This window comes from Leptosomus discolor, chromosome 19 (genome assembly GCF_034619465.1).
Source record: "Leptosomus discolor isolate bLepDis1 chromosome 19, bLepDis1.hap2, whole genome shotgun sequence".
In the NCBI taxonomy this organism is placed as follows: domain Eukaryota; kingdom Metazoa; phylum Chordata; class Aves; order Leptosomiformes; family Leptosomidae; genus Leptosomus; species Leptosomus discolor.
The window spans coordinates 2,272,936-2,295,688 of NC_141409.1; the positions used below are offsets into that span (position 1 = coordinate 2,272,936).

The following is a 22,753-nucleotide window of genomic DNA, read 5'->3' on the forward strand; positions in this document are numbered from 1 at the left end:
TTTGTCCTGTGCTGCTGTTGGGGAAGCAGCTCCTGGCTCCCCAACACGAGCAACCGGGCAGAGGGGCACTGGGACGAGGGTTCTGGGCCCCATGGGGCTGGTACTGCCTGGGTGGAGTTTGGAGAGCTCTGCCACCCCCTCACCATGCCCAGCCTGGAGGGAGGCAGAAATAAAGGAAAGGGTCCATTCCCTGGTCAGCTCTGATTTAATGATCTCATGGAGGCCACATATTTTTGGGCAGTTGTGAACCATCAGTGCAAATATGACAGTCCCCTCCACGGCAGACCCCAAAATGACAGCCCCTCACTTTCGGCCTTGCACTGCAAACCCAGAGCCCAAAATCTGCTGAGGTTCACTGGGGAGCACATCCCTGCAGTCCCCGTCCCGCTGCAGAGCCCCCACACCCCCCCTCAGCTCAGCTCATAGACACTCTGCTTGTCCCCAGCGGCGACGAGAACATCCTGAAACTGGGAGACGACGCGCCCGAAATGGGACCCTTCCCAAAACACCTTCCCGCAGTGGGTGCAGCAGTAGAAGTCAGTGAGCTCAGCCTTGTCCAGCACCCCGGGGGGGATGGCGGCGACCTGCAGGACGGTGCCCCCCGCCAGCACTGGGGACACCCCGCGCTGCTCCAGCCCCTCCAGCCGCTCGCTGTGCAGGGTGGGACCAGGCTGGGCTGCGGGGCAGGCTGGCATGGCGGCATCGCAGCTCTGGCTGGGCTTCTCGTCGCTCCTCGCCAGGCAGCCTGCGGGGAGAGGAGGCAGCAGATAAACCACGGGGCACTGGTGTGAGGAGTGGGGTTCTGTGCTCAGCCACAGGAACGACCCTTCTGAGGGGCCTGGCAGCCCTGCAGGGAGTCCAGGCTCTGCCCTGCATCCCAGGGAGAAGCATTCTGCCAGTTTGGGAGAAAGTGGCCGCCAGCATCCACCTACTGCCTGCTCTGAGCATGGCACCTGTGCAGCTCCCCAGCAGCTGCCCAGCACCTCCCGCAGCCCCTCCACCGTGTCCTGCTGCTGCCCGGGCAGCAGTCGTGTCTGCCGTGCTCTTGGGAGCTGTTTCAGTAACTGCACCAGTGCTGCTGCTGTACTGGGTGCAACGGTTTTGCCTCCCTGCCACAGGGCGGGCAAGGCTGCTCTCCGAGATGGGCTGTGCCCCCTCCCCGGGCTGTGCCCCCTCCCCGGGCTGCATGACAGGGCAAGCAAAGAGCAAGGGAAGCCCTTATTAAAAACCCCCACCATTAACAGCTGCCTGCACTGCTCATGACACCCCCAACTCTCCTGGTCTACCCGAGGACATCGGGTGTTGGGGTACGTATGACACCCACCCCCGTCACAGAACCTGGGCAAGGGGCACAGCGGGGCGCGACAAGGGGACGTGTCCCACGAGCCGTCCCCGCACGCCCCGAGCCCTGGCCCCATCGCTGCCGTCGCAGACGAAGGGCCACAAACCCCACGGCACTTTTGTCTGCTCGGTGCAGGCTCCCACCGCCCGTGGCTGGGGCTCAGCAGGTCGCTGGATCCGGGTGGGGGAAGCCGGGGGCTGAGCTGCCCCCATCCCTCAGGACCCCTGGCAGCCACGGCTGCCGTTATTGCTGCGGGATGACTCGGTTTTGGCAGGCGGGGGACTTGTCCTGCCCAGGCATCAATTAAGACAACAAAAGGCACCCTGCAGCGCTCCAGCGGCACCTCTGGGGTGTCCAACCTGCCCCTTTCGAGGCTCAGAGGGAGCCTGGTCGGGAGCCAGCTGTGCTGGGAGGGACACCAGCATTCCCGGCTGGCTCTTCCCTGCATCCCAGTGCTGTCAGGAGCTGGGACATGCTGGTGATTATGGTGGGAGAAAGCAAGGCTGAGGACAGCCCTGGAATGGCCACCTTGTCCTGGCAGAGCCATCCCTCAGCTGCCCGGCAGGGCCTGGACCCACCACTGCACAAGCAGAAAGAGCCACAGCCCAGGAGAGGTGCAGGAGGCCCAGCTCACACCAGCCCCTCATTCAAGGGGGCTCCCCAGAGCCCCCCCGGACCTTCCATGCCTCTCCAGAAGAGATGACCAGCCTGAGCTGGGGGGGCAGAGTCACCTCCCATTCCCAGCAGACGAACAGCCACATGCAGGGTCAAGGCCATCACTGGAAATGTTCTCAGGGTGGTTTTGTTGACCAGCCCAGGACCACCATGCAGCCCAGGAGCAGCGCTGGGTTTGGTGGCCACTGCTACAATGTGAGGGGAAGCAGCCTCAAGCCCAGTCCCAGCCGGCCAAGAGCTGGGCTCCCCATCGCTGTGCCCTGGGCAAGTGCCTTGCAGCCCCGCTTGTGGCCGTGCCTGCATCCATTCTCAGAGAAAAAACAGTGGCCTCAGTTTCCCATTTTCTCTCCTTTTTGGCATGTGGTGAAGCAACTGGGCTGCTCTCAGGAGATCCCTGAGCGAGCCGGAGCAGGGACATGGAGGAAGAGCCGCGTTCACAGGGGTTTCTCTGGGACAGAGCCCATCAGTGGGTGGTAGATCCCCGCGGCAGGAGGCAGGGGCTCTGCCCTCGCCCCATCCCTGCCTCCCTCCACCCCGTGCTACAGGATGGCACCGGGTGGCCTCAGCCTGGCCATGCAGGGACTGTCTCGCTGAGGGGGCCAAGCAGTTTTTCTTCAGTTTATAACACACGGACAGAAATCTGCCTTTCTTCCCCTTTTCTACTCATCGTGCCTCCTCTCGAGCACCAGACCTCTGCATCTGCCTCCAGGACCCTGACAGAAGGGTCCTGCACCTTGGCTGGCGCACTCAGATCCAACCATAACCGAAAGGATGCTGCCAGCAGTCAGCACCTACGCTGCATGAACAACTTTCCCCACCACAGAGCCCCCCAAAAATTCCCCGGCCCAACTTGGCAGCACCCCAGCCCTGCCAGTGCCCGGGCACAGATACTTGATGCGCCTGCAGTGATCCCAGGCAATTTGCTCTCCCTTCTGACACGCTCCCTCGGCTGCCATGCTGCTGGTGGGCAAAGCCAACTGCAGACCCCCTCCTTCTCTGCACTGGGGCTGTGTGAAACCTCCAGCTCCCCCAAACACCCCAACCCCACCCCCCGGGTCTTGTGAGAAAACAGGCAGCCAGGGAGGAAAAGTTCCTGCCTCAAAAGCCAGGGGAGAGAAAGGCGGTGATGGTCACCCAGTAGTTTTGCCTTTCGCTTGCACCAGCCCCCTCCTAATTGTGGCTCTTCAAAGAGTTGAAAATGCTACATCACTTCAAAGTGACCATTTTTGAATGGGAGCTTGTAAAACCCCTTCTCCCCCTCCCACCAAATTCTTTCCAGGGCTTTTGAAGATGCCTGCGTTCCCCTCGCCGCCGCCGTGAAAGGGCCACCGGGCGCCAGGTGCAGGGTGCCAGCCGGGCACATGGTGAAAACCATGCAGGGAAAAGGTCAGATCCCCCAGAAAAAAAAAAGGGTTTTCCAGGGAAAAAGGGGGATTTTTTGAAGAAGGGATTTTTTTTTCTCCCCCTTGAGATGGGCAGAGGCCTCCCCAGCGGAGCCACTGCTCCCGCGGGGCTGCAGCCCGGCTCGCTGGGATGGAGCCCACTGCAGAGTTACACGAGAGACGGAGCAAAAGGCATGTGTGGGGTGTGCGGGGCCGAGGGGAGCCCAGCGCGTCCTTCCAACGTGCCGGGAGTTTTTCAGATCTGTGGTTTCCAGAGGGTTCACACCAAAGGCTGGATTCCCACCGCAGCTCTGCGGAGGAGCAATGAAAGTGATTCCTTACCAAATCAATTCGAAACACCTCTTGGGAACTAATAATCCCATTATAAAACATCTTGGAAATAAAAAGCCCTTTTGCCTCTTGCTCACCTCTCCCCCTCTTGCCCGGGTCACCCCGGGGACGACAGAGCCCAGTGGGGGGCTAAGCCCTGCAACCCCCCAGCACCCGGGGTTGAGCACCCACACGTGTCAGTGCCACGGAGCTCCGCGGGCAGCAAGGCTTGTGCCCGTCCTCCGGCACCGTTCCTAACCCAGCAGCCCTACTCAGCCCAGGGTCAGCTCCTGCCCTCCCTGTGAGCTGTGGGCGTACCCTGCCCTCACGCGTCTTCCCACTCGCATCTCCAGCTCCTGCCCACCCTGGCTTGCCCGTGGGAATTAATTCCGCACAGGAACAGCACAAACTGCTGATGTTTCCCCCCATGGACACGTCCCACCTCCCAGTGAGTGCTGCCATGTCCAGGGGAAAGGGGATGCTGCAGGACAGCGGTTCTGCTGGTTTTCTGCATCAGGTCCCTCCCTGGGCTGAGCAAGCGGTGGGATCCCAGCTCTGCAGCCCAGGAGATGCACTTGTCACCTCTGCAGCAGCCCCGCTCTGTGCCCAAGCCACTGCCATGCACCCCAGAGCTGGGCTGGCCCCACGCTTGGTGAGGTGGGGTGCAGCAGGAGCCCCCCCAGCCCGGGAGGGATCCCCTTCCTTCAGCCCCCAGGCACCAGCACTGAGAGGGTGGGGCAGACACACGCCAAAGCCACACCTCATGCCCTGGTGCCTTCACCCCGGGGGACACTGAGCCAGGGGTGGGCGTCCCAAGGGCACAGCAGCATTGGGGGACCCCATGGCTGCAGGCGACAGTCCCACATGTGCCCTGGATGGGAACTGTTGCAACAGGGGGGCTGTGGTGGGCAAAGAGACTTGTCCCAAAGACCCCAGGGAAGGCCGGGATGGGACAGGAGCCACAGCTCCCTGTGCCCCACTCCGAGGTCCTGCTCATGGATGGGGGGGGTTAATCCCAGTGGGAGGGACATGGGACAGGGCATGGGCTGCCTGCAGCGGGCAGGGGGATGTGCACCCTCCCCTGCCCCCCAGAGAGGCCCTTAGCGGTGCAGGGGTCATACTGGAAGGCCACCGCTATGGTGACACTGGTGACCTGTAGTCCCTACAGCCTATTCTGTCGGCTACAATGCCGGTGCCCTGCATCAGCGTTACCGGGACAGCACTGGGACCCCCCACTGCAGGATGGGGGGCACAGCAGGGCCTGGGAAGCTGGGACGGAGCAGGATCAGGGCAAACCTCCTTTGAACCCGTGCCTGTTCCCCTTTCCCAGACCACACAGCCCTGATTTGGCTGGAAACAACCTGGCCCTACACGTGTGAGCCCTGGGCACCCTTGGGGTTTCAGTGTCGGGGCACTACTGAGTACCCCAAACTCCCTGGGGTAGTCAGGTACTTCTGCACAAAATCCTGCCCCCCAGGCCCCGTTTCTAGCCCAGGTCTCTCTGTGTCACCCCAGCTAAGACCAAGGCCTTGGGGCGAGGAGCCGGGTGCTTGTCCCAACTGGCTCAGGCAGGGACCTGGTGCTCTCGCTCTGCGGGAACCGCAGCCTCCTGCCACCTCCCGTGAGGTGCTGGGGTCTGGCAGCGCTTGTGCAAGCCAAGAGGCCTTCTCCCGGCCCGGCAGCCGCACCCAGCTGTCATCGCAACCACACGCGGGAGACTCGTCCGTAATTAGGCAATTAAGGCTGAGGTGTTTTGGAGAAAGCGCGCATCGTAAAGGCTTTGCACAAGGCTGAAAGCAGACCTGGGAGCATTCTTGGAGTACAAAGGTGCATGGGAAACCTTGGCGCGGTGAGAGATCAAACGTGATAAGAGGAGTTACAAGCCTGAGAAACGCACTGATTGCAGGGCACTGAAGATGCCTGGTTATCTTTTCCTCCTCGCTAAGGCAGATAAGCAAAGGACAAAGGACCCGGGATTGTGCAACCTCAGCTGCAGCAGCCCGGCCACAATCTTAAGACGTTCCCAGGGTGGAGGAGGGAGGATGAGCTCAAGGCAAGAGGCGCTTTCAGTTGCTAACATCTCCCCGTGCCGCTGTGGGAGAAAACCCTACCGGCTCCTGTGTCCAGTGCTGGGCAGGAGCACCAAAGGGTCCCTCGCTCCTTCCCAGGGAGCGTTCGGCACAACACATGGAGCTCTGCAAACCCACAGCCACAAAAACATCACTGGCTTCCCAGCCCGGCACTGGTTTTTCATAGGAGCAAATGAAATTCTTCTGAAGAGGGGGAGCTGGCAGAGGGTGACCCAGAGGAGCCCGGGGAGGGGAGTGTTTCTGGCTGGTCTCACCACTGCAGCCCTCGGTCCCAGCTCTGTGCTGCAGCTCCCCGGTCCCCATCCCTGCCCTGCTCGGGGACAGACGTCAGCGTGCTCCTGTTATCCCGCTGCGCCCTGGAGCGAAGAGAGTCCAAACACGTGGGGTTACCTGGTCTGAGGGTGAAGGGGGCTGAGGAGCACCCCTGGGTCCATGGGTGCAGCCCCTGGGGGACCCGTCCCCTTCCTTGCAGAAGCGTGCAGAGCAGCCTGAGACATCCAGGGTGCTTCGGCCTCTCGTGCACGCCAGGTCCGGTGCTGAAGCAGTGAGGGTGCGCAGGCTGCTCCGCGGGGGTGAGAGCCATCCTGGGGCAGCACAGGGATCGCCTACTCTTCCCACGTGGCAGTAAGATGGACGTGACGCTCACAGCAATGCCCAGCGCTGCAGCTCAGGGAAGAAACCTGCTCCAGCCTCAAGGCTTTGGACACGCAGTGGCCTCTTCCTGCTGTGCCTCGGAGCCTCTGGCTGAGGGAAGCGGGTCCCACCAGCCCATGCCCTCAGCCATCCTGGTGTGGGGGCTGTGGAGGAGGGACCCAGCACTGTACTGGTGTCACCCCAGCTCTGAGCCCCTGCACAGCCTTCCCTGCCCTGTGGTCTTGCAGCTCTTCCTCCACCTTCCTGCGTGCTGCCTCCACCAGCCTTCATCCGTGCTCACAGCGGAGCTGAGGGCCAGGAAGGGCAAGAAACCCCGAGTCACCACTCAGGCCGGTGGGGGCAAGGTGGGTGCCCCAGTTGGGCTGCTCGGAGCCCTGCCAGACCCACACTGTCCTGCTGCCTGGTGCGGGGATACCCTGGCTGCTCCTCCAGATGCCCCTGGGGCTGCCCGGGGCTTGTCCCGCCCCTTCGGGATGGGATGTTGGAGGAGCAGATGGGTAGTGCAGATTTAGCTGGTCTCAAGTACCAGCTTTGGTGGCTGGTCAGGGAGGATGCTCACCCAGCTTGGGCCTCCCCAGGGTGCTGCATCAGGGTCCCTGAGCACCCCTGGCCTCTGCGCCTGCTCCTCCGCTTCCCTCCAGCACAGAGCAGAGGCTCCGGCCTGCCTGGTTAGCAGCGCAGCCCAGAGGAAAGCAGGGCCAGTTATTTTCATGTTTTGCAAAAGGTTTCAGATGGCAAGGGGTGATTTTTATGATTAAAGCAGACTTTTCTGTTCGGTGAATCCCAACCAGATCGAATGTGCTCCATCCTCGCCGTTCCCAGGGACCAGATTTCATCTGGCAGAGCATCCCCCGAGCACCGGGGCCCTGTGCCAGCTGGTTTTACCACACTGACTAAGCAAGAAGCTTCCCTTGGCGAGACAAGACCCTGTGACACATCCCATCCCCTTGGGTCATTTGGGAGCCTGCACGCTGCCAACGGCCTCCAGCGAGGTCTTGCCTGTGCCACGTGATGACCCACAGCACCGCTGCCTCTCTCTGCCCCATCCCCTGACTGCTCCAGGCAGCCGAGCTGCTCTGAGCATCCCACTGGGAAAAAGGCATCACAGGGCAAAGCTGCCCAGGCTTGAAACTATTTCCAGTACTTCCATCAAAGCCCTCATGCAGGGAAAATGCAGCTGTGTCAGGGAAAATGTTCCCTAAAACCTGAGAAAGTCCTAGGTCCAAGTTGGAGTGAGCTATTATAGGATGAATAATTTGCCTTTCAATACTTGGAAGCCCTGCCATAAAAATCCAGGAGCCAAACGGAACAGCAGTGGCCTGAGTTGTGCAGCCAAAATGTGAGCAGCCCCCAGCTATCTGCAGCCAGACCCCGGCACTCAGGGGCACCTGGGCAGCCACAGGCTTATGTCGAGGGTTGGTCCTCCAGGATCCATCTCCACCCACGGCTGATGGATGCCCCAGCATCCACGGCCCCTGCTGCATCTGCCTGCTCCTCCCTGGAGAGGTGAAGCCTCCGTGGGAGGAGGCTCCCCACTTGCCTGGGAAGCAGACGGGGAGAAAAGGTATTTTCTTGCCAAGGAGCAGCATCTGGCAACAGATCCTGGGGGTAAACCCATGCCTGGTGACAGGAATGAGATGACATGGCCTGGGCTGGAGCCACTGAGCAGGGGCTGGCCCTGGCACGGGTGAGCAGCCAGGGGCTGTGGCTGCTGAGCTCCCTGTGCCGTGCGCTGGACCATGGCCGAGGGCAGAGCAAGACCCTGCCACTAGTCCCCTCCAGAAGGAAAATGTGAAGAAAATCGAGGAACGACTGAGATTTTATTTACGAACCCACTTCTCTTGGCTGCCCATCCCATCCCACTGCCACCACTGTCCCCACAAGCGATGACAGGACATCGTCATCGCACCCTTTCCCTGTTTCTCTTCCATAAAACTTGACCCAAAGTGGGACATTCTTGGGGACAACCCAGTTGAGTTCAGGCTGATGCTTGCAATCCCAGTAGCCTCTGCCAGAATCTAAACAGAAACGGAAACCCCAGGGTGACCAGAGCCCCAGGGACCCCCTCAACAAGTCCCCAGGGGTCTTCACTTTAGGTCGGGTGCCGTCTGCCCAGCTGTGCCCACCTGCCCATGAATCACAGCTTCTATTTTATGTCTCTGTTGCAGCAACACCCCGAGGACGTTGTGGCACCTTTGGTCCCTGACCCTCCGTGTCGGAAGACGCTTCCCATTGGAGGATGCTCCCTGACAAGGCCATGCCTGATGTGGCTGGCAAAAGGCTCCCACCTGGCCCAGGAGACAGGGGTCCTTCCCCGTGAGACCCCTTCAGTGACACAGGGGACCGGCAAGAGGCTGCATGGCACAATGGGGACGTAGGGTGTCCCAGACATGGTGTAAAGGGTACAGCGAGGGGGTCCCTGAAGAGGCTGTGTGGAGCAACGGTGCTGTGCGAGACCCCCCCCAGCTCCGTCATCCCCACCCGAAGGGGGAAGGGGAAACCGCTCACAGGGCTGAAGGCAAACCACAGCGTTTCTATTTCCCATACTCTAAAACTGGCTGAACAGGCCCAGCTGGTCGCTGGGTACACACACAGCGGGTGCCCTCCCCAGAGAAACCGCTGGGGAGGATGCCCCAGCCTTTGGGGAAGCGCAGTGCTCCCAGGCTGCCGGCACCATGGGAAAAGCCGCCCCACCACATCCCTCAGCCCCAGAGCCACACGTGCGGCTCCCAGCAAAGCCACAGCCCGCCGGGAGCGCCCGGCAGCCACCGCTCCGCACTGCTCTCTCCTAGCAAGCCAATGGGGAAACTGAGGCATGGCAAGCGACGCGTGCGAGGGCTGGCAGCAGAGCCCGGGCTGGGTCGGAGCAGCGAGAGGGGCCCGTTTCCATCCTGGTGTGCCTGCGGCGGGTGTCACCACCAAACCGTGGCTCCCTGCGGGGAGGAGCGTGGGGGGCTCAGCGCAGCCCGGGGCAGGGCACGGAGGAGCCTTCCTCCCCGCCGGAGCCTGGCCAGGCAGGCGGCCCTGGCTCACCGCTCCCGCAGCCTGACCTAGTTTTGGAGGCACCGCGCGGGTGAGAAAGGCACCAGCAGCAGCACCAGCCAAGAGGCATTTCGCAGCCCAAGCTGAGTTTTCCACGTCGGGCGGCGATGGCCTTAGGCTGTCACTTAGCCACCGCTGGCGTGTCACCAAACCACCCCGGGCTGGGCAATCCCATGCACGACCCAGCGCCTCGCAGGGCAGCACGGGGCAGCTGGGGCAGAGGGCTGGAGTGTGCTCAGCGTGCACAAGCCCAACCTGGCAGGCAGCGGGCTGGGAAGAGCTCTGCGGGTCTGCACACAGCGGCAGGTTGGTGGCAGGGGACCCCATCCCCCCTCTGAGAGACCCCCCAGCCCCAGCAGGATGGTCCTGCTCTGCCCAGCGTGGCGAATCCCAGGTGGGAGCGCAGAGAGGGGGTCGGAGCATCGCTCCCAGCCATCGGCGCCCACCCGGTTACCTGCACCGCCGTCCCCCGGCGCCGGCCTGCTGCCCTCCACCAGCTGCCTCATCCTCTCCCTCGAGACCTTCAGGTACTTGTCACAGTTGCACACCTGGAAGAAGAGAGAGGGGGAGGTTGGTGAGATGGCGGCCATGCTGCCCGAGCATCACCTGCCTGCCTGGAGCACGCAGCCCTGCACTGGGCACCCCTGGCAGAGGCCAGGCAGCTCCCAGTCGTGTGCATCAGGGCAGAGGGAAACTGAGGCAAGGCCTGTCCCACTGAGGTAGGGGGTGGCAGAATGGCAGCAGACACCAATTTTGGAGTTTACAAGCCATAAGAACTTCCTCTCCAGAGGCGCTCCAACTTTACAGTTCTTAGCCACACCTGCCTGCCAGGCTGCCGGTGCTCCTGCCTGCTCCCCAGCAGATCTCACCCCCCAGCCCTACACAGTGCCAGAAAAAACAGAAACTGAGGCTGCCTTAAAAAAATCAAGCAGACACCCAAAGTTTGGGCTGTGGCTTCAAGATTTGCTCTCTCTTGTCCCACAGAAGCTATGGAGGATGGCCATGGACCCCAAGACATGCTGGGGTCTCGGCTAGCTCCACTCGGCCCAGCTCTGCCACAGCACCGCAAGTGCTGAGTCTCATTTTCTAACCCCACCAAATTTGCCAAAATGCATGCAGGGAGGTCTCCAAGCATGTGCACAGACCAGATGCCGGCCCTTAGCGAGCCAAACCCCTCAAGGAGCATCCCAAGCCCCTCAAGGAGCTCCCCAAACCCCACCACTGAGGAGCACCCACAGCCAGGTGCCTTGGGCTGAGCCCAGGGTGCAGCCGGCCGCCAAACATGCTCGCCCAGAAGTGACCGGCACTCAGTCTCCCTGGAAGCATCGCAGCCGGCTCCCTGACAGCTTTGCTCTCCTCTCCCTCTCCCTCTCCCTGCTTGGACAGGAGCTGGGTGCTGGGATGTGCCGCAACACCTTTCGTCAGCTATTTGTTTTTAGGGGCCGTTTTCTGCTTGTGGAGCATTTTGAGCACCCTGCACCCAAGGCAAGCTGGGGGAGAGGTGCATAACTTCACCGACCAGAACAAGTTCCCAGCCTGCGGCTTTGCTCCAAAGCCTGTTGAAACCAGAAAGGTTTTTCCACTGCCTGACCAGGCACCGGCCCACAGCAGCTCTGCCGGTTTGCGGCATGCTTGCTGGAGCGGTGCTGGGTTCACGGCGAGGTGCAATGGTGCCCCTTCTTCCCACACAGCTGCCTGAAGTTGGACAGGGGGATGATGGTTTGTTTGAAAATGGACTCACCACCATGACCCAGCTCTGCCCTGCAGCAGGAGGAGGTTATTGCCACCTGCAGCCTCCACAAAACCAGCACACGCTCCCCAGCCCAGGCATGATTTGGCCATAAAAGGATGCCTGGGCTTGGGTAGCCAGAGCTGTGCTGCTCCAGCCCCCCGGAGCAGTGGCACAGGCAGACGGAGATGGACAAGGTCCCATCTTGAAAACACCCAAATGACGCGTAAGCTGGTGCATCACTTCTAAAAGGGAACTTTGCAGCAATCCCGTGATTTGCACAGCAAGCATCAGACAACTCCTGCAAAGGTGGGTCAGACCCCTGCACGCTGCTCCAGCTCACCAGCCCGTCTCCTCCTCGCTCAAGCTGGGGAGAAGCTGCAAGCACTGATGCTGTGGGGTGCTGAGAGTGCCCTCCCCGCCCCAAGCAGGGCAAAGCACCCTCCTCGCTCTCGTTCAAACCCAGGTACCTGGGGAAATGAACCTGGGTGAAACCCCAGGGAAGAAGGATGCTCTTATTTGAGTGAACCTGCATTTCTGCGGAGCCAGGTCAGCTGTTGGAGTTGGCTGACCAGAAAGGAGACGCCACTTCGGAGTTCACCGCCAGCCTCATGCAGGAAGGTTACGCTGCAACTAGCAGAGCCCAGCTGATGCCAGCAGATCTGATCTCCTCAGGCTTCAGCAGTCTGGAGGAACGAGGACTGGAGCTCACTGGCTCCATTTCACACCTTTGCCTCCCCCTCCCTCCGCTCTGCACCAGCCCAGCAAGTGCCTGCGGCAGCAGCCCATCATCAGCTGGGCCGGATCCCATCTGAAAGATGGCTGAGAAAAAGGGAAAGGGAGCACGGATGGATCCAGGGATGAGCAGGGAAGGAGGCAGATGGGCTTCAGATGTCACCCGCAGCCGTGGGACAGACCCTGATGCTGCTGCCCAGCAGAGCCCATGCTCTGGCCCCTGCCAGCTCTGATGGTGGAGGCAGTGCTGATGCTGCGGGATGGGACTGTCCCTTTGAGGCTCAAGGACATCCCAGACTGCACAGGCTGGACCTGGAGCCACGGGTGTCACCACCCCAGCAGGCACCCAAAGCTCATGTGATCTCTGGGATTGCAACAGGCAGGCAGACGTGACAGGCAGCTCCCAGAAACGCGGGCCAAGCTCCGCCTGGGCTGGCCCCGCTCCCCCGTGACAGTGACAAGAGGGGAGGGGGCTGCACGCTGGAGAAGGGTGTTGAGCCTGGCAGTGGGAGAGACATTGGGCGGCTCCTCCAGGGCACGGTGGCGCCATCGGCTGCACCAGGCTGTCCGAGGCTCCCAGAGAGGTCCCAAAGCACCCAGCCACTGCCCTGCATAGCACCCTCCTCCCCAGCCCTGCCAGGCATGGACGTGCACCCTGTGTGGGCACAGGCCCATCTCCCCTCCGTCACAAGCACCAACCCCACCTTAACGCCCAGCCTTGGCAGCTGGGAGCACACCACGGCGTTTCGGCAGTGGTGCCAGAGTGCCAGGCATGGGCTCCTGGCTCCCCCTCGGGTGTGTGGAGAGACCTCAGGCAAACTTCTCTGCTTCTCTAAAATTCATCACCTTTGTACGCTAGGGGCAATCCACCTCCCTGGGCCAGGTAAGCCCTGGCAGCCAAGTGGCACCCGGCATTTCCCACTCGCCCAGGGCTACCAGACGCTTGCTGCAAGGCTCTGTGCACCACGCCATCTCCTCAGCCTCCAGGCCTTTGCCACCCCCAGCTTCCCAAAAACACGGGGCAGGCTCAGGAGCCAGATAAGCCACTTAGCAGCAGTGCCAATTAGCTGTAATAAAAAATTGCAATTAATTTTTTTTTAATGCCTTGCCAAAACGAGCCAGAAGAGATGAAGCGAGCGGGGCAGCCCGCCACCTTGATAAAGCTGGGCTGAGTGGCTGCCGTGCACGGGCCAGTGGTGGCCCTGATTCTCAGCCCCCTGGGGACATGGCTCCCCACAGCCTTCTGTGCCTCAGTGTGTCACCCCCCGGGGATGTGGAGCAGTTTTTTTGTGGGGGTCTTGCTTTTGTTTTAAGGGTAGGGAAGTGAAGAGCCTCTCTGCTGGGGAAGGGATGGGTTGTTCCTGCTTGGGAAGGTTTGGATCCAACATGGCAGGATTGGTTGCGGCCACCATGAAGTGGGGTGGATGTAAGAGCAAAGGTCTTTGTGGCAATGAGACACCCTGGAACACTGCCGGGGGGGTGCAGTCCCTGTGAGCAGGGCTACGACCTGACAGCGAAGGGTTTGGCTTCTCCCCCACAACATCTCGAGGTCCTCGCCAGCCCCTGTGCCCGGCTCAGGGTGGGGGTGGCAGCTTCTGCCCCACATCCCAGTCCTGCCCTGGGGACGATGTGCCGGCTGAGCCGCAGGGTCTCAGTTCACGCTGTCCTGCCCATCCACACGGCCAGAGTAACTGCTGGGCCATGGGGGAGAAGAGGGGAGAGTTCAGCTTGAGAGGAGGCTGCAGCCCCCCCAGACCTCATAGCACTGCCCGGTCCACCACCACGGGGTGCCCCAGTGCCCCCGAGGGCTGCGGGGCGGCAGCGGGCACGGCTCGGAGGAGGAGCAGCACTGCCTTTCTCACGCTAGGGCAGCCCTTGCCAGCACACGCTTAGTCACTGGTAAATCCCAGCCTCGATCTGCTCTGCCCTCTGTGAAATGGATCTTGGCTGCACCCCCGCTGAAGCAATCCCGGCACTCGGGAGCCATGGCGGGCGCGCTTTCCCACGGCAGCCCGGCTTCCAGCGCCCCGTGTGAATCAGCCCCTTCCCGGGCAGGCGCTGGGTGCCCCCGCACGGCACCCCGGCAGCTCACCGGGCAAAGCCAGGCGAGCCCATCCCCGCTCCGATCCCCCCGTTGTGCGGCTGCCCGCTGGGCAGGAGGGCTGGTGAGGCTGGTGCTGAATTGAGGCTCTCTGGGTGAGCGGGGGGTGACGGCTGTCACACCTCCCCTGCCTCCCTGGACTCTGCTCGCCATGTCCATGTCAAGGATGAGGAGCGGGTGCAACTCATCTCAGATGAAGCTGTGGTCCTCACTGTTGTCCCCTCTCCCTGTGCCCATCTGGGCATCCTGACCAAGGTGCCACACTGCGGTGCTGGGCACCGTCACCCCTGCAGCCAGGTGCTCCTGCCCCAAGACCTCGTGCCAGCATCCACTGTGTCCAGAGGAACACTGCAGCCCAGCCTGCTCTGTGGTGACACGGGGACTAGGAGTGATGTCATGGGACTGGGATGCGATGTCACATCTTGCCACAATGTCACGGCAGAAGAGCTGGTGATGCTGGAGAACTCGGTGATGCTGTGGTCCCCAAGCCCCAAGAGGTGCTTGTCCCCAGCGCCGGCAGCCTGAGCCACCCCAGCTGAGCGGGCTGCTGCCGGCGCGGAGAGGCTCTCCCTGCCCTCACCGAGGAGGACAAGGCAGGTGAAATGTCGTTTTGCAATACTGGCAGCCCATCTGGTGGCTTGGTTTTGTTTAGGATGATCCCTGCCTCTCCCAGCCCTCCTGGGTGGGGATTTCACCAGCAGTGATGCACGAACCTCTTGGGACCCGAGGGACTGGATGCTTCAGCCTGGAGTTCCGAGGCCATCTCAGCATCCCATCCCCTTTCAGGGCCTCCACCCAGGAAGCTGAGAAGCTTGAAGAAAACTTGAGTCCAGCAGACAACAGAAGCCAAATGTTCTGGGACTCAAAAAGGGCCTCAAGAGCCAGTAGGAGCTTGGCCAAAGACGGCGGTATGAGCTCAGCTGGAGGTCCATAGTGCCCAGCACATGTGGAAGACGAGCAGTTCAGATTCAGCGGAGTCAGTTTTGCTTCTTCCTCTGACACCCCTGAAAGCTGCATCTTCAAAGTGCTCCAAGACTCACCCTGGTAAACTCTGCCTAGAGGAGCCGTGCTTAAAACGGTCCCTGGGCTTGCAGTGCTCCTTCTGTCTGCTTTGCTGATGAATGTCATGGGCCAACATCACTGAGAGATCTCCTCGGCAGGGGTTTTACCGATGAGACACAACCCTCTGCCTGGAGAGCTTCTGCCTTGGTAAATCCTCAGTGTATCAAAATCAGCCGTAAAGGACAGTGCCCTGCATGAACTCTCTGGGGCAATTCAGGGCAGCTCATGTTAGGACATGAGGGTGTCTTCTGCTCCTTGGGTGTCTTCTGCTTGTCATATCACAGGACTTATTCAACAGCCACCTGGAGTGATATCTCCTTTCCTACTCACCGCCTACCCTCTTCCCTTTCTTTCTTTCCCTCTCTCCGAGATGGATATCATCACCTGGTGAAAGGGCCACTCCTCCGGATGGAGGTTGCAACTCTCATTTTGGTTGTGAAAGCACAGTCCTTGAGCATCCAAGAGTTTCTTTCAACAGCTTATCAAGACTAGAAACCTCTCCAGAACAGGGATGCAGGATGCTCAGGCTCAGCCAGCTGTCTCCCCTGCACAGGGTGCCCACGTGCAGCCTCCAAGCCCAGGCGTTACAGATAGACAGGGCAGCCTCCGGCAGACCTCCTGCCTGCCACCCAAAGCAGAGGGTGCCCAGAAAGGAGGGAGATGGTGGGAAGGACAGTGAAAGAAAACCAGGTAACAACCTGGCAAATTCCCAACACAAGTCAGGATTTGATCATGCTCATCTGCCCACGTGTGTGTTTTCGCACGCTTCTCCCAAGTCTCCAGCTCCTCCTTGCCGCACTCACAGCTTTGACCTTCAGACGCTCTCCTCTTCCTCCAGCAACGCTGTGGGCCGGATGCCTCTCTGCCCTGCAGCACATTCAAGGCCCTTGCACAAAGAGCAGAAACCTCAGCAATTCTACCTGCTGCTGCTTCCCACACCCTGCGGGTGCAAGGGCCACCTCTAGGTGCAGAGCGGCAGCGAGCCAGGCCCCTGGGACGGTTGCACCTCCAATGGGACTATCAGAAAGCAGCTGGCCAGGCTGTTTCCCTTCCCCTTTATGCCAAGAGCTTTTCTCATTGACCTTCTTATCACCAGTACCTGGGAATCCTATAGGTGCACATTGCTGCTCCTGCTCTGTTACTCATGGTCTAAGGTCTGTCCTTGTGTACCAGCAAACCAACTCAAGCAGCAGATGAGATGCACGGGTGTGTTAGCCCAGCCCTTCCAGGGAGCAATGGCTGCTGGTGCACACAACAGTCCTGAGTGGCCACCAAAACCTGGGCAGCCCTGTCTGCCAATAACCCAGTGAGAGCCGCAGCGGGAGATGGACCGTGATGGTCCCGCATGGGAATGCAGCCTGTGCATCCTCCACCAGACCTGCCTGCACAACGACCACGGGTATTTTTACGGCCATCTGAGCTCAGTAACACGCCGCCAGTGGAAATACGGGGCTGCCGGTGGGTTCCTGGCATAGTACAGGGGCATTTTGGTTCACTAGGAGGGAAGGGCTCTGTTTATTGAATCATTAACATCACTTCCCTCATTGCCAGCCAGGTACTCTGAGAGGTCTCTTAGGCAAGTGCTGACCTAGCCCAACCCTGCTAAGCTGGTAAGATGACATGGGATCCCATGCCAGCCTGGTACGGCGTTCCCACTGCTTTCTCTGCTCCCGCTTTGCTATTAGTCATCCATTTCTGGAAGGTTTCTCATGCATAATAAAGTGTTTCAACACTTGCATAAGCCAGCTCTTCTCATCAGGAGTGACCCGCTGCATTTCCCAACACTTTCCCTAGGCAGTCCTTCCGACTGCCATGGAATACGGAGTTAAAACATGAAGTTTTCTATCCCCCTCGGAGGCAAAAGGTGTGGGAAATCGAACAGATAAGAATGCCTTTAATTAGTATCATTTGCATGAGCTCTGGGAAAAGCTCACCTGACAGCTAGAAGGGCCTCGCTCGTCTGGGAGCACAAACCACGGCCCTGAAACCAGCAGATTAGTGGAGCTCCTCTGCTGACAAGATTGAGAAGATAGCAAGAACAGGAGGTCAGATGTGATGGAGCCCCGGAGGGTCCCCGGGCACCCCAGCTCCCGCTGACTCCTTTTTGGGGCACCCCCTGCCCTCCTTTTTCACCTGCCAGTTTGCAGCTGCCTGAGCGAGAGAAAGGGACGTGATTTTTGGGTTGGGGTGGGGGGTCCATCAGCTCCCTTGGAGAAAGGCAGGGATGGGAGGAGAGGAGAAACACAAAGACATCCCCCGATAATGTGTGGAGGCTGCCGGAGCGGGCTCAGCATCCGGCAGGGACGGGACCAGGGTTTTGTGATCTCTACTTCTTGCTCCCTTGAGCGCTGCGCAGATGGCTGCAGGTCCCTAACCACAAACCCCATCCCGCTGCCGCCTCGCCATCACGCTGCCTTGGGTAGACAGCACCTAATTGTCAGCGACACTGAAAACCCTTTTCGGTACCTCAAGGCCTTTGCAGTGATGAGAATCTCACCCGACATTACACCTAAACCCACATGCAAAGCTGATTTTCCCAGGGGAAAAAAAAAAAAAAAAGATGCTCAACCCCCGCTCCCACCACACACATCCCCCTACTTGGGTCCCTGTCTCCTCCAGCTGCCTTTCAGTCGTCCCAAGTCTCACTTGCTCATTTTTCCTCCCAGCTAGGCGGTGAGCTGCCGAGATGGGGGCTGAGCCCCTCCAAAAAACCTAGAGCCGCCACAGCACCCTTGACCCAACCTTCACCGTAGCCGCAAGCTCTGTTTATACAGCACCCGGCGCAGCGGGGTGCTGCTCCGGGACAGGCTCCCAGCGCTCACAACGAGTTTAATAACAAAGCCAAACCAGTAATAACTGCCTTATAATGAGGTTACGCAGCATCCCCAAAGCCTTCGGTTTAGGGTGAGCTCTGTGCCAAGAGCTGCCAGGGGCCGGTGGGCGAGTTGCCGCTTCCTACCTCCCTGCCTGACCACCAGTGGCTTCGCTCCTCCAGCCCTACGCCAGCACGCTGCCCTCCTGCCTGCATCCATGTGCCTTATATCCACCTCTGGGGTGAGGGCCGACCCCTCCTGAGTGTGCAAACCTGCCCCCTGCAGCTCCAGGGCACACACCTCCCATGCCAGTCTGCTCCTGAGCCATCCCCAGGCAGCTGGCGCCATGGCAGGAGAAGGGTTAACTTGCCCAGCTCCCTGCAATGCAGCTCATCCGCTGCTCCTTCTTCATCAAGCTACTGAGTTTTATTCAGCTGCAGGTGAGAGCTCAGCTCTTGGCCAGAGGATGCTGGCGGCTGGTGAATGGGAGGGCTGGAAAAACCAACCTCAGCTCTGAAATCACCCCAGTGCTGGAAACGGAGTGAGGGTCCATGTCCCACCAGCTCATATTCGAAAGAAAACTAAAATGCAGGTGTAAATCTGGCTCCCCAGCATCCCCCAGACCTTCAGGAGCATCACATTGTGGCACCAGAAATGGAAAGGCTCACGGAGATACATTTTCTGACTGTGAGAGTCAGAGCCCTGCAAACTGCAAAGGACCGAAGCTTTGCTTTCTACAGACGAGTCCAACACTGATCATTAACAGTCCGGCGCGGCACTGCTCTTTGCTACCCAAATGCGTGCAGGACATGCTGGGAGCTGACTTTCCTGCCTGATCCAGGTCCCATGAAACCCCAGCGCAGCACGTAGGGCCTCAGCTCCGTCTCTGCACCTTCCTCCCGGCTGAACATGCAGCCACATCGGGGGCTCTGTCCTCCACTCCCAGTGCTAGACAAGCTTTAGGAAATGATCTTTATTACATATTAGGCCAACAGCGACCCTTATTCCTGCTCTTTCTGGCTTTCCCTGGCAGCTGTCCCTCCTCTGGTTGAGGTCCTGGGACCATCTGTATAACACATGTCAGAGAGTTTCTCCCCATGCTGAGCTGTGTCTGGCTGGAAGCAGTGCCCCAAAAGCTCTCTGCTTTTCCCCAGAGCGGTTTTCAGCCCCGTACAAGTGGCTGAGGCCACTCTGGGCCATGTGGCTGCGTGCCTCTACTCCTCCATGGCCATCTGGTCCATGAGCATTCTCACCTACATCCCTGCTGCCTCCTCCTCTGCCCTCCCCGGGGTGTCCTGGGGGTGACACAGGAGCCCCAGGAGGGCACAGCAGCCAAGAGGGGTGCGAGGGCAGAGGCAGAGCGGGGTAGTGACCGGGAAAGTTGGGCTCATGTTTCAGCTTCTGTTTTTGTCTGGGAAGCCAAGCCTGCACCCCCTGGGGACAAGCTGCCTTCCCCAGCTGGAGCCAGATGCCATCCATCCACACCACACCATCCTGCCTGGTACATGGTGTGGTGTGGCAGGAGGGAAGAGTTGGGGAGCAGCGCCACGACCTCCGGGCAGGGCTCTCTGCAGGCCAGGCTCCCCTCTCCTCCAGCTGTGCTGAGGCTGGGAACACTTCATCACAGCTAACCCAGCAGTGACACAGAGCAGCCCTCTTGCACCACGCCGTCACCTGGAGCAGAGGCCAGATGCAGGTGACCCTTCTCAAGCCTGGCCTTAAATCCATGCCACAGGGGTAGGACTGGCCCAGGAGGGACGGGATCCTCCCCACTCCGCTCAGAACCAGTGGCTGAAGCTCAGTGGGATGAGCTTGGTCTTGGGTGGCAGCATCGTGGGACCGATGTGGTGCCACCCTGGCTCAGCGCCTGGGGGTAACTCCTGCAATCCCACGCTGCCAGGTGCTCGGTGGGAGCCATGCACCAGACCCCTTGCTTTTTAGTGACTTAAGCAAAACAAAAAATGGATTTAGTGGACTTGATTTGCAGAGAAATGGAAACTTGAGCAGCCCAAGCCTGAAAAGCTTGTGTAGCCTGCAGGTTGTCCAGGGCAGAGACTGCCTTGAACCACCCAAGGGCTGCACCATGATTTTGGAGCCTGGCCCCTTGTCCTGGGCAATCACAGCAAGCACCGGGGCAAAGCCGGGAGGAGGCGAGACCCCCCGCCCCATCCTGCCAGGCAGCGCCTGCTGCTTTAATTGGGGCGAGAATAGAAGCTGCAGCAGAAAACGGGAATATAAAAAAAAAAAAAAAAAAAAAAAAAAGCGTGAGAAAGGAAATCTGAGCAAGGCCTGGAGCAATCTAACCAATCCAGCGGAAACAATAGCCCAGGAAGAAAAACCAGTTCCTACACATAAGGTAGAATAGGCTGGGAACGGGCTGGAGGAGGGGCAGGGAAGGCTCACCCCGAGCGCTCCCAGCCTGCAGAACAAGATGGGCATTATGAGGCTGCGGCTGCCCGGGGCACGGTGCCCCCTTTCCCAGGGGCTCTGGGCAGCCGGGGAGGACGCCTGCCCAGTCTGCCCAGTCTGCCCAGCCCGCTGCCCGCACTGCTGCCCGGTGCGGCCGGGGCGCAGGCTGCCGCCGGCATAGCGGGTTTGGAGGGGCAACACCCCCTAACCCTGGGTGTGAGTCCTGCAGCCGGGCTGGGCTGTCGCCCACCCCCAGGGATGGACGGAGCAAGGGGCAGCAGCTTTGCCCCAGTTTGGGTCTGGCAGGGCTCAGCCCCAGGCTGGGCTCAGCACCCAGGCTGAGCTCAGCACCCAGGCTGGGCTCAGCAACTGGCCTGAGATGATTAGACCCCAGGCTGGGATTAGCCCCCATCCTGAGATTAGCCCCCAGGCTGTGCTCACTCCCATCCAGAGCTCACTCCAATGCAGGGCTCACTGCCAGGCTGGGTTTATCCCCAGGCTGGGCTCATCCCCAGGCTGGGCTCACCACCACCCCCCACCCCTGCCCCCACGGTGGGGCTCACCTCCAGGCTGGGTTTATCCCCACGCTGGTCTTATCCCCAGGCTGGGCTTGTCCCCAGGTGGGGCTTATCCCCTAGAGGGGCTCACTTTTGGGCAGGAGCTCACCCCTAGGCTGGGCTCAGCCCTAGGCTGAGCTCAAGGGGCAGCAGAGCCAGGCTGTGCTGGGCTCCCCAGAGCTGAGCACGGGTGGGATGTGGGTCCTGGGCAGGTGCCCACCGGGGAAGCGATGCTGCTGCCAGCCTGGCCACGGTGGGCGAGGAAGGGCGCACGGTGTCTTACAGAGGTAACAAACCTTTCGCAGCACCTGCCTGTGGGTCAGCATGGGCTGCCCAGCCACCCCACCGCAAACGTGGGCCCTTGGGTGCTACGGACGCACCTTCTCACCTCCCCGGGTCCCACCTGCGGGGTGTCCGTCTGTCCCTCTTGGGCAGCGCACCCTGGCAGGAAAACCCTCGGGCTGCGGGATGGATTGGGTGAAGGCAGGGAAAGCCCAGGTGGACAAATCGTCTCCAGTATGGTCCAGTGGCTGGTCCCAGGCTCTGGACACAGCCTCCCATGCCGGATCTGTCCCCTTGGCTGTGTGGTGGCGGTTGGGACGTGCTGGGGGGTTGTGCTCCTCGCAGCCGGGAGGGACGGGTGCTTTCGTTTTGAAGCAGAAGCTTAAACTCTGCTAAAATCAAAACCACCGTCACGCTCCTCACTGTGAGCTGCAGGGACTTTCCTGCACCTGAGGATTTCAATTCCCTCCAGCCCTGGCTTCACAGTGAGTCCGACTGCCCCCAGACCTGCTCCCCGCGCTCTCCCCACCCTGGGGACAAGCCACAGCCTTCCAGCGGGCTGAACTGGATCTGTCCTCCCAGCCACGGAGCACAGCTCGGGGGAGCAGGCAGGGCTCCTCGCCAGCCTGCGCCCTGCCTGCCACGAGCCAAACAGTTCTCAGCACCCTCCAAACACCTCCTTGCTCACCCCGGCGGGGCTGGGTGCAGCAGCCGGGCGAGGAGGCTGCACTCCCTGCCTGCCCTGGGGCTTGGCCTTGCTCAGAGCCGGAGAGAGGGAGGGCAAAGCTGTTCCCAGCACATTTTTCTGCTTTGACACACTCGCCAGCCCTCGGAGCGCTGCAGCTGGGTTCCCAGCACCAAGCATCGGCTCTCCAGTCTGCCTCCCTCCGCCAGCGGCACGCAGGGCTCTGGATTCCCCAAATGCCTGGCAGGGAGCAGCACAGGACAACTGCGCAGGGCAGGCAGAGGTTTTGGGGCTCAAGTCACAGGCAGCGGTTCCTCAGCGGCCCCAACACATGGAGCAGCAAAAGCTGCCCTGTGGTCCCACGCGTGCTGATCTTGGCGCTTCACGAGCTCTCACAACTCCCAGTGCCGCCAGTCGTGCTGCAACTGCCCTGGGCACGTGTGAGATAAGCCCCGGACCCCCCGACATCCAAAACCAGCCTTCAGTTTAACAAAGGAAGAGCAGCTCCTAAGGCAGAGCTCCCACATTCGCAGCACCGCGGGGTCCCCCGGACAGCTCACCAGCAGCCAGACGGAGGGACACACCTCGCATCTCGGTTTGCATGGTGCCGTCCGGCAAGCCCAGGAGAGGCCCAAGCAGGCACGGTGCTCGCACGGCCCCTCGCTGCATGCGGCGGCACGACCCACGTGGCGGCAGAGCGGGCGCTCCGTCCCCGACATGGCCCCTTCCCCAGCACGGCAGGACAGTGGGTGGTAGAACCCCGTGCCCAGCTGACCTGACAGGATCAGCTCCTCATCCTCACTCTGAGATGAAGATGCTGAAAGGGCAGCAGCATCCCAGGCAGCACGGGAAGGGAGTTCCAGGG

At 60.6% G+C, this 22,753-nt stretch overlaps 1 protein-coding gene across 1 annotated transcript in view; it reads right to left on the reverse strand.

Moving 5' to 3' along the window:
- Window positions 1-410: 410 nt before the first annotated feature.
- EXD3 (exonuclease 3'-5' domain containing 3) overlaps window positions 411-22,753 on the reverse strand; it is a 199,180-nt gene continuing 176,837 nt past the window's right edge. The window contains exons 19-20 of the mRNA XM_086475917.1: window positions 9,970-10,063; window positions 411-745 (exon numbers count right to left, since the gene is read on the reverse strand). Coding sequence (XP_086332043.1) covers window positions 411-745; window positions 9,970-10,063 — 429 coding nt within the window. The remainder of the gene's footprint in view (window positions 746-9,969; window positions 10,064-22,753) is intronic.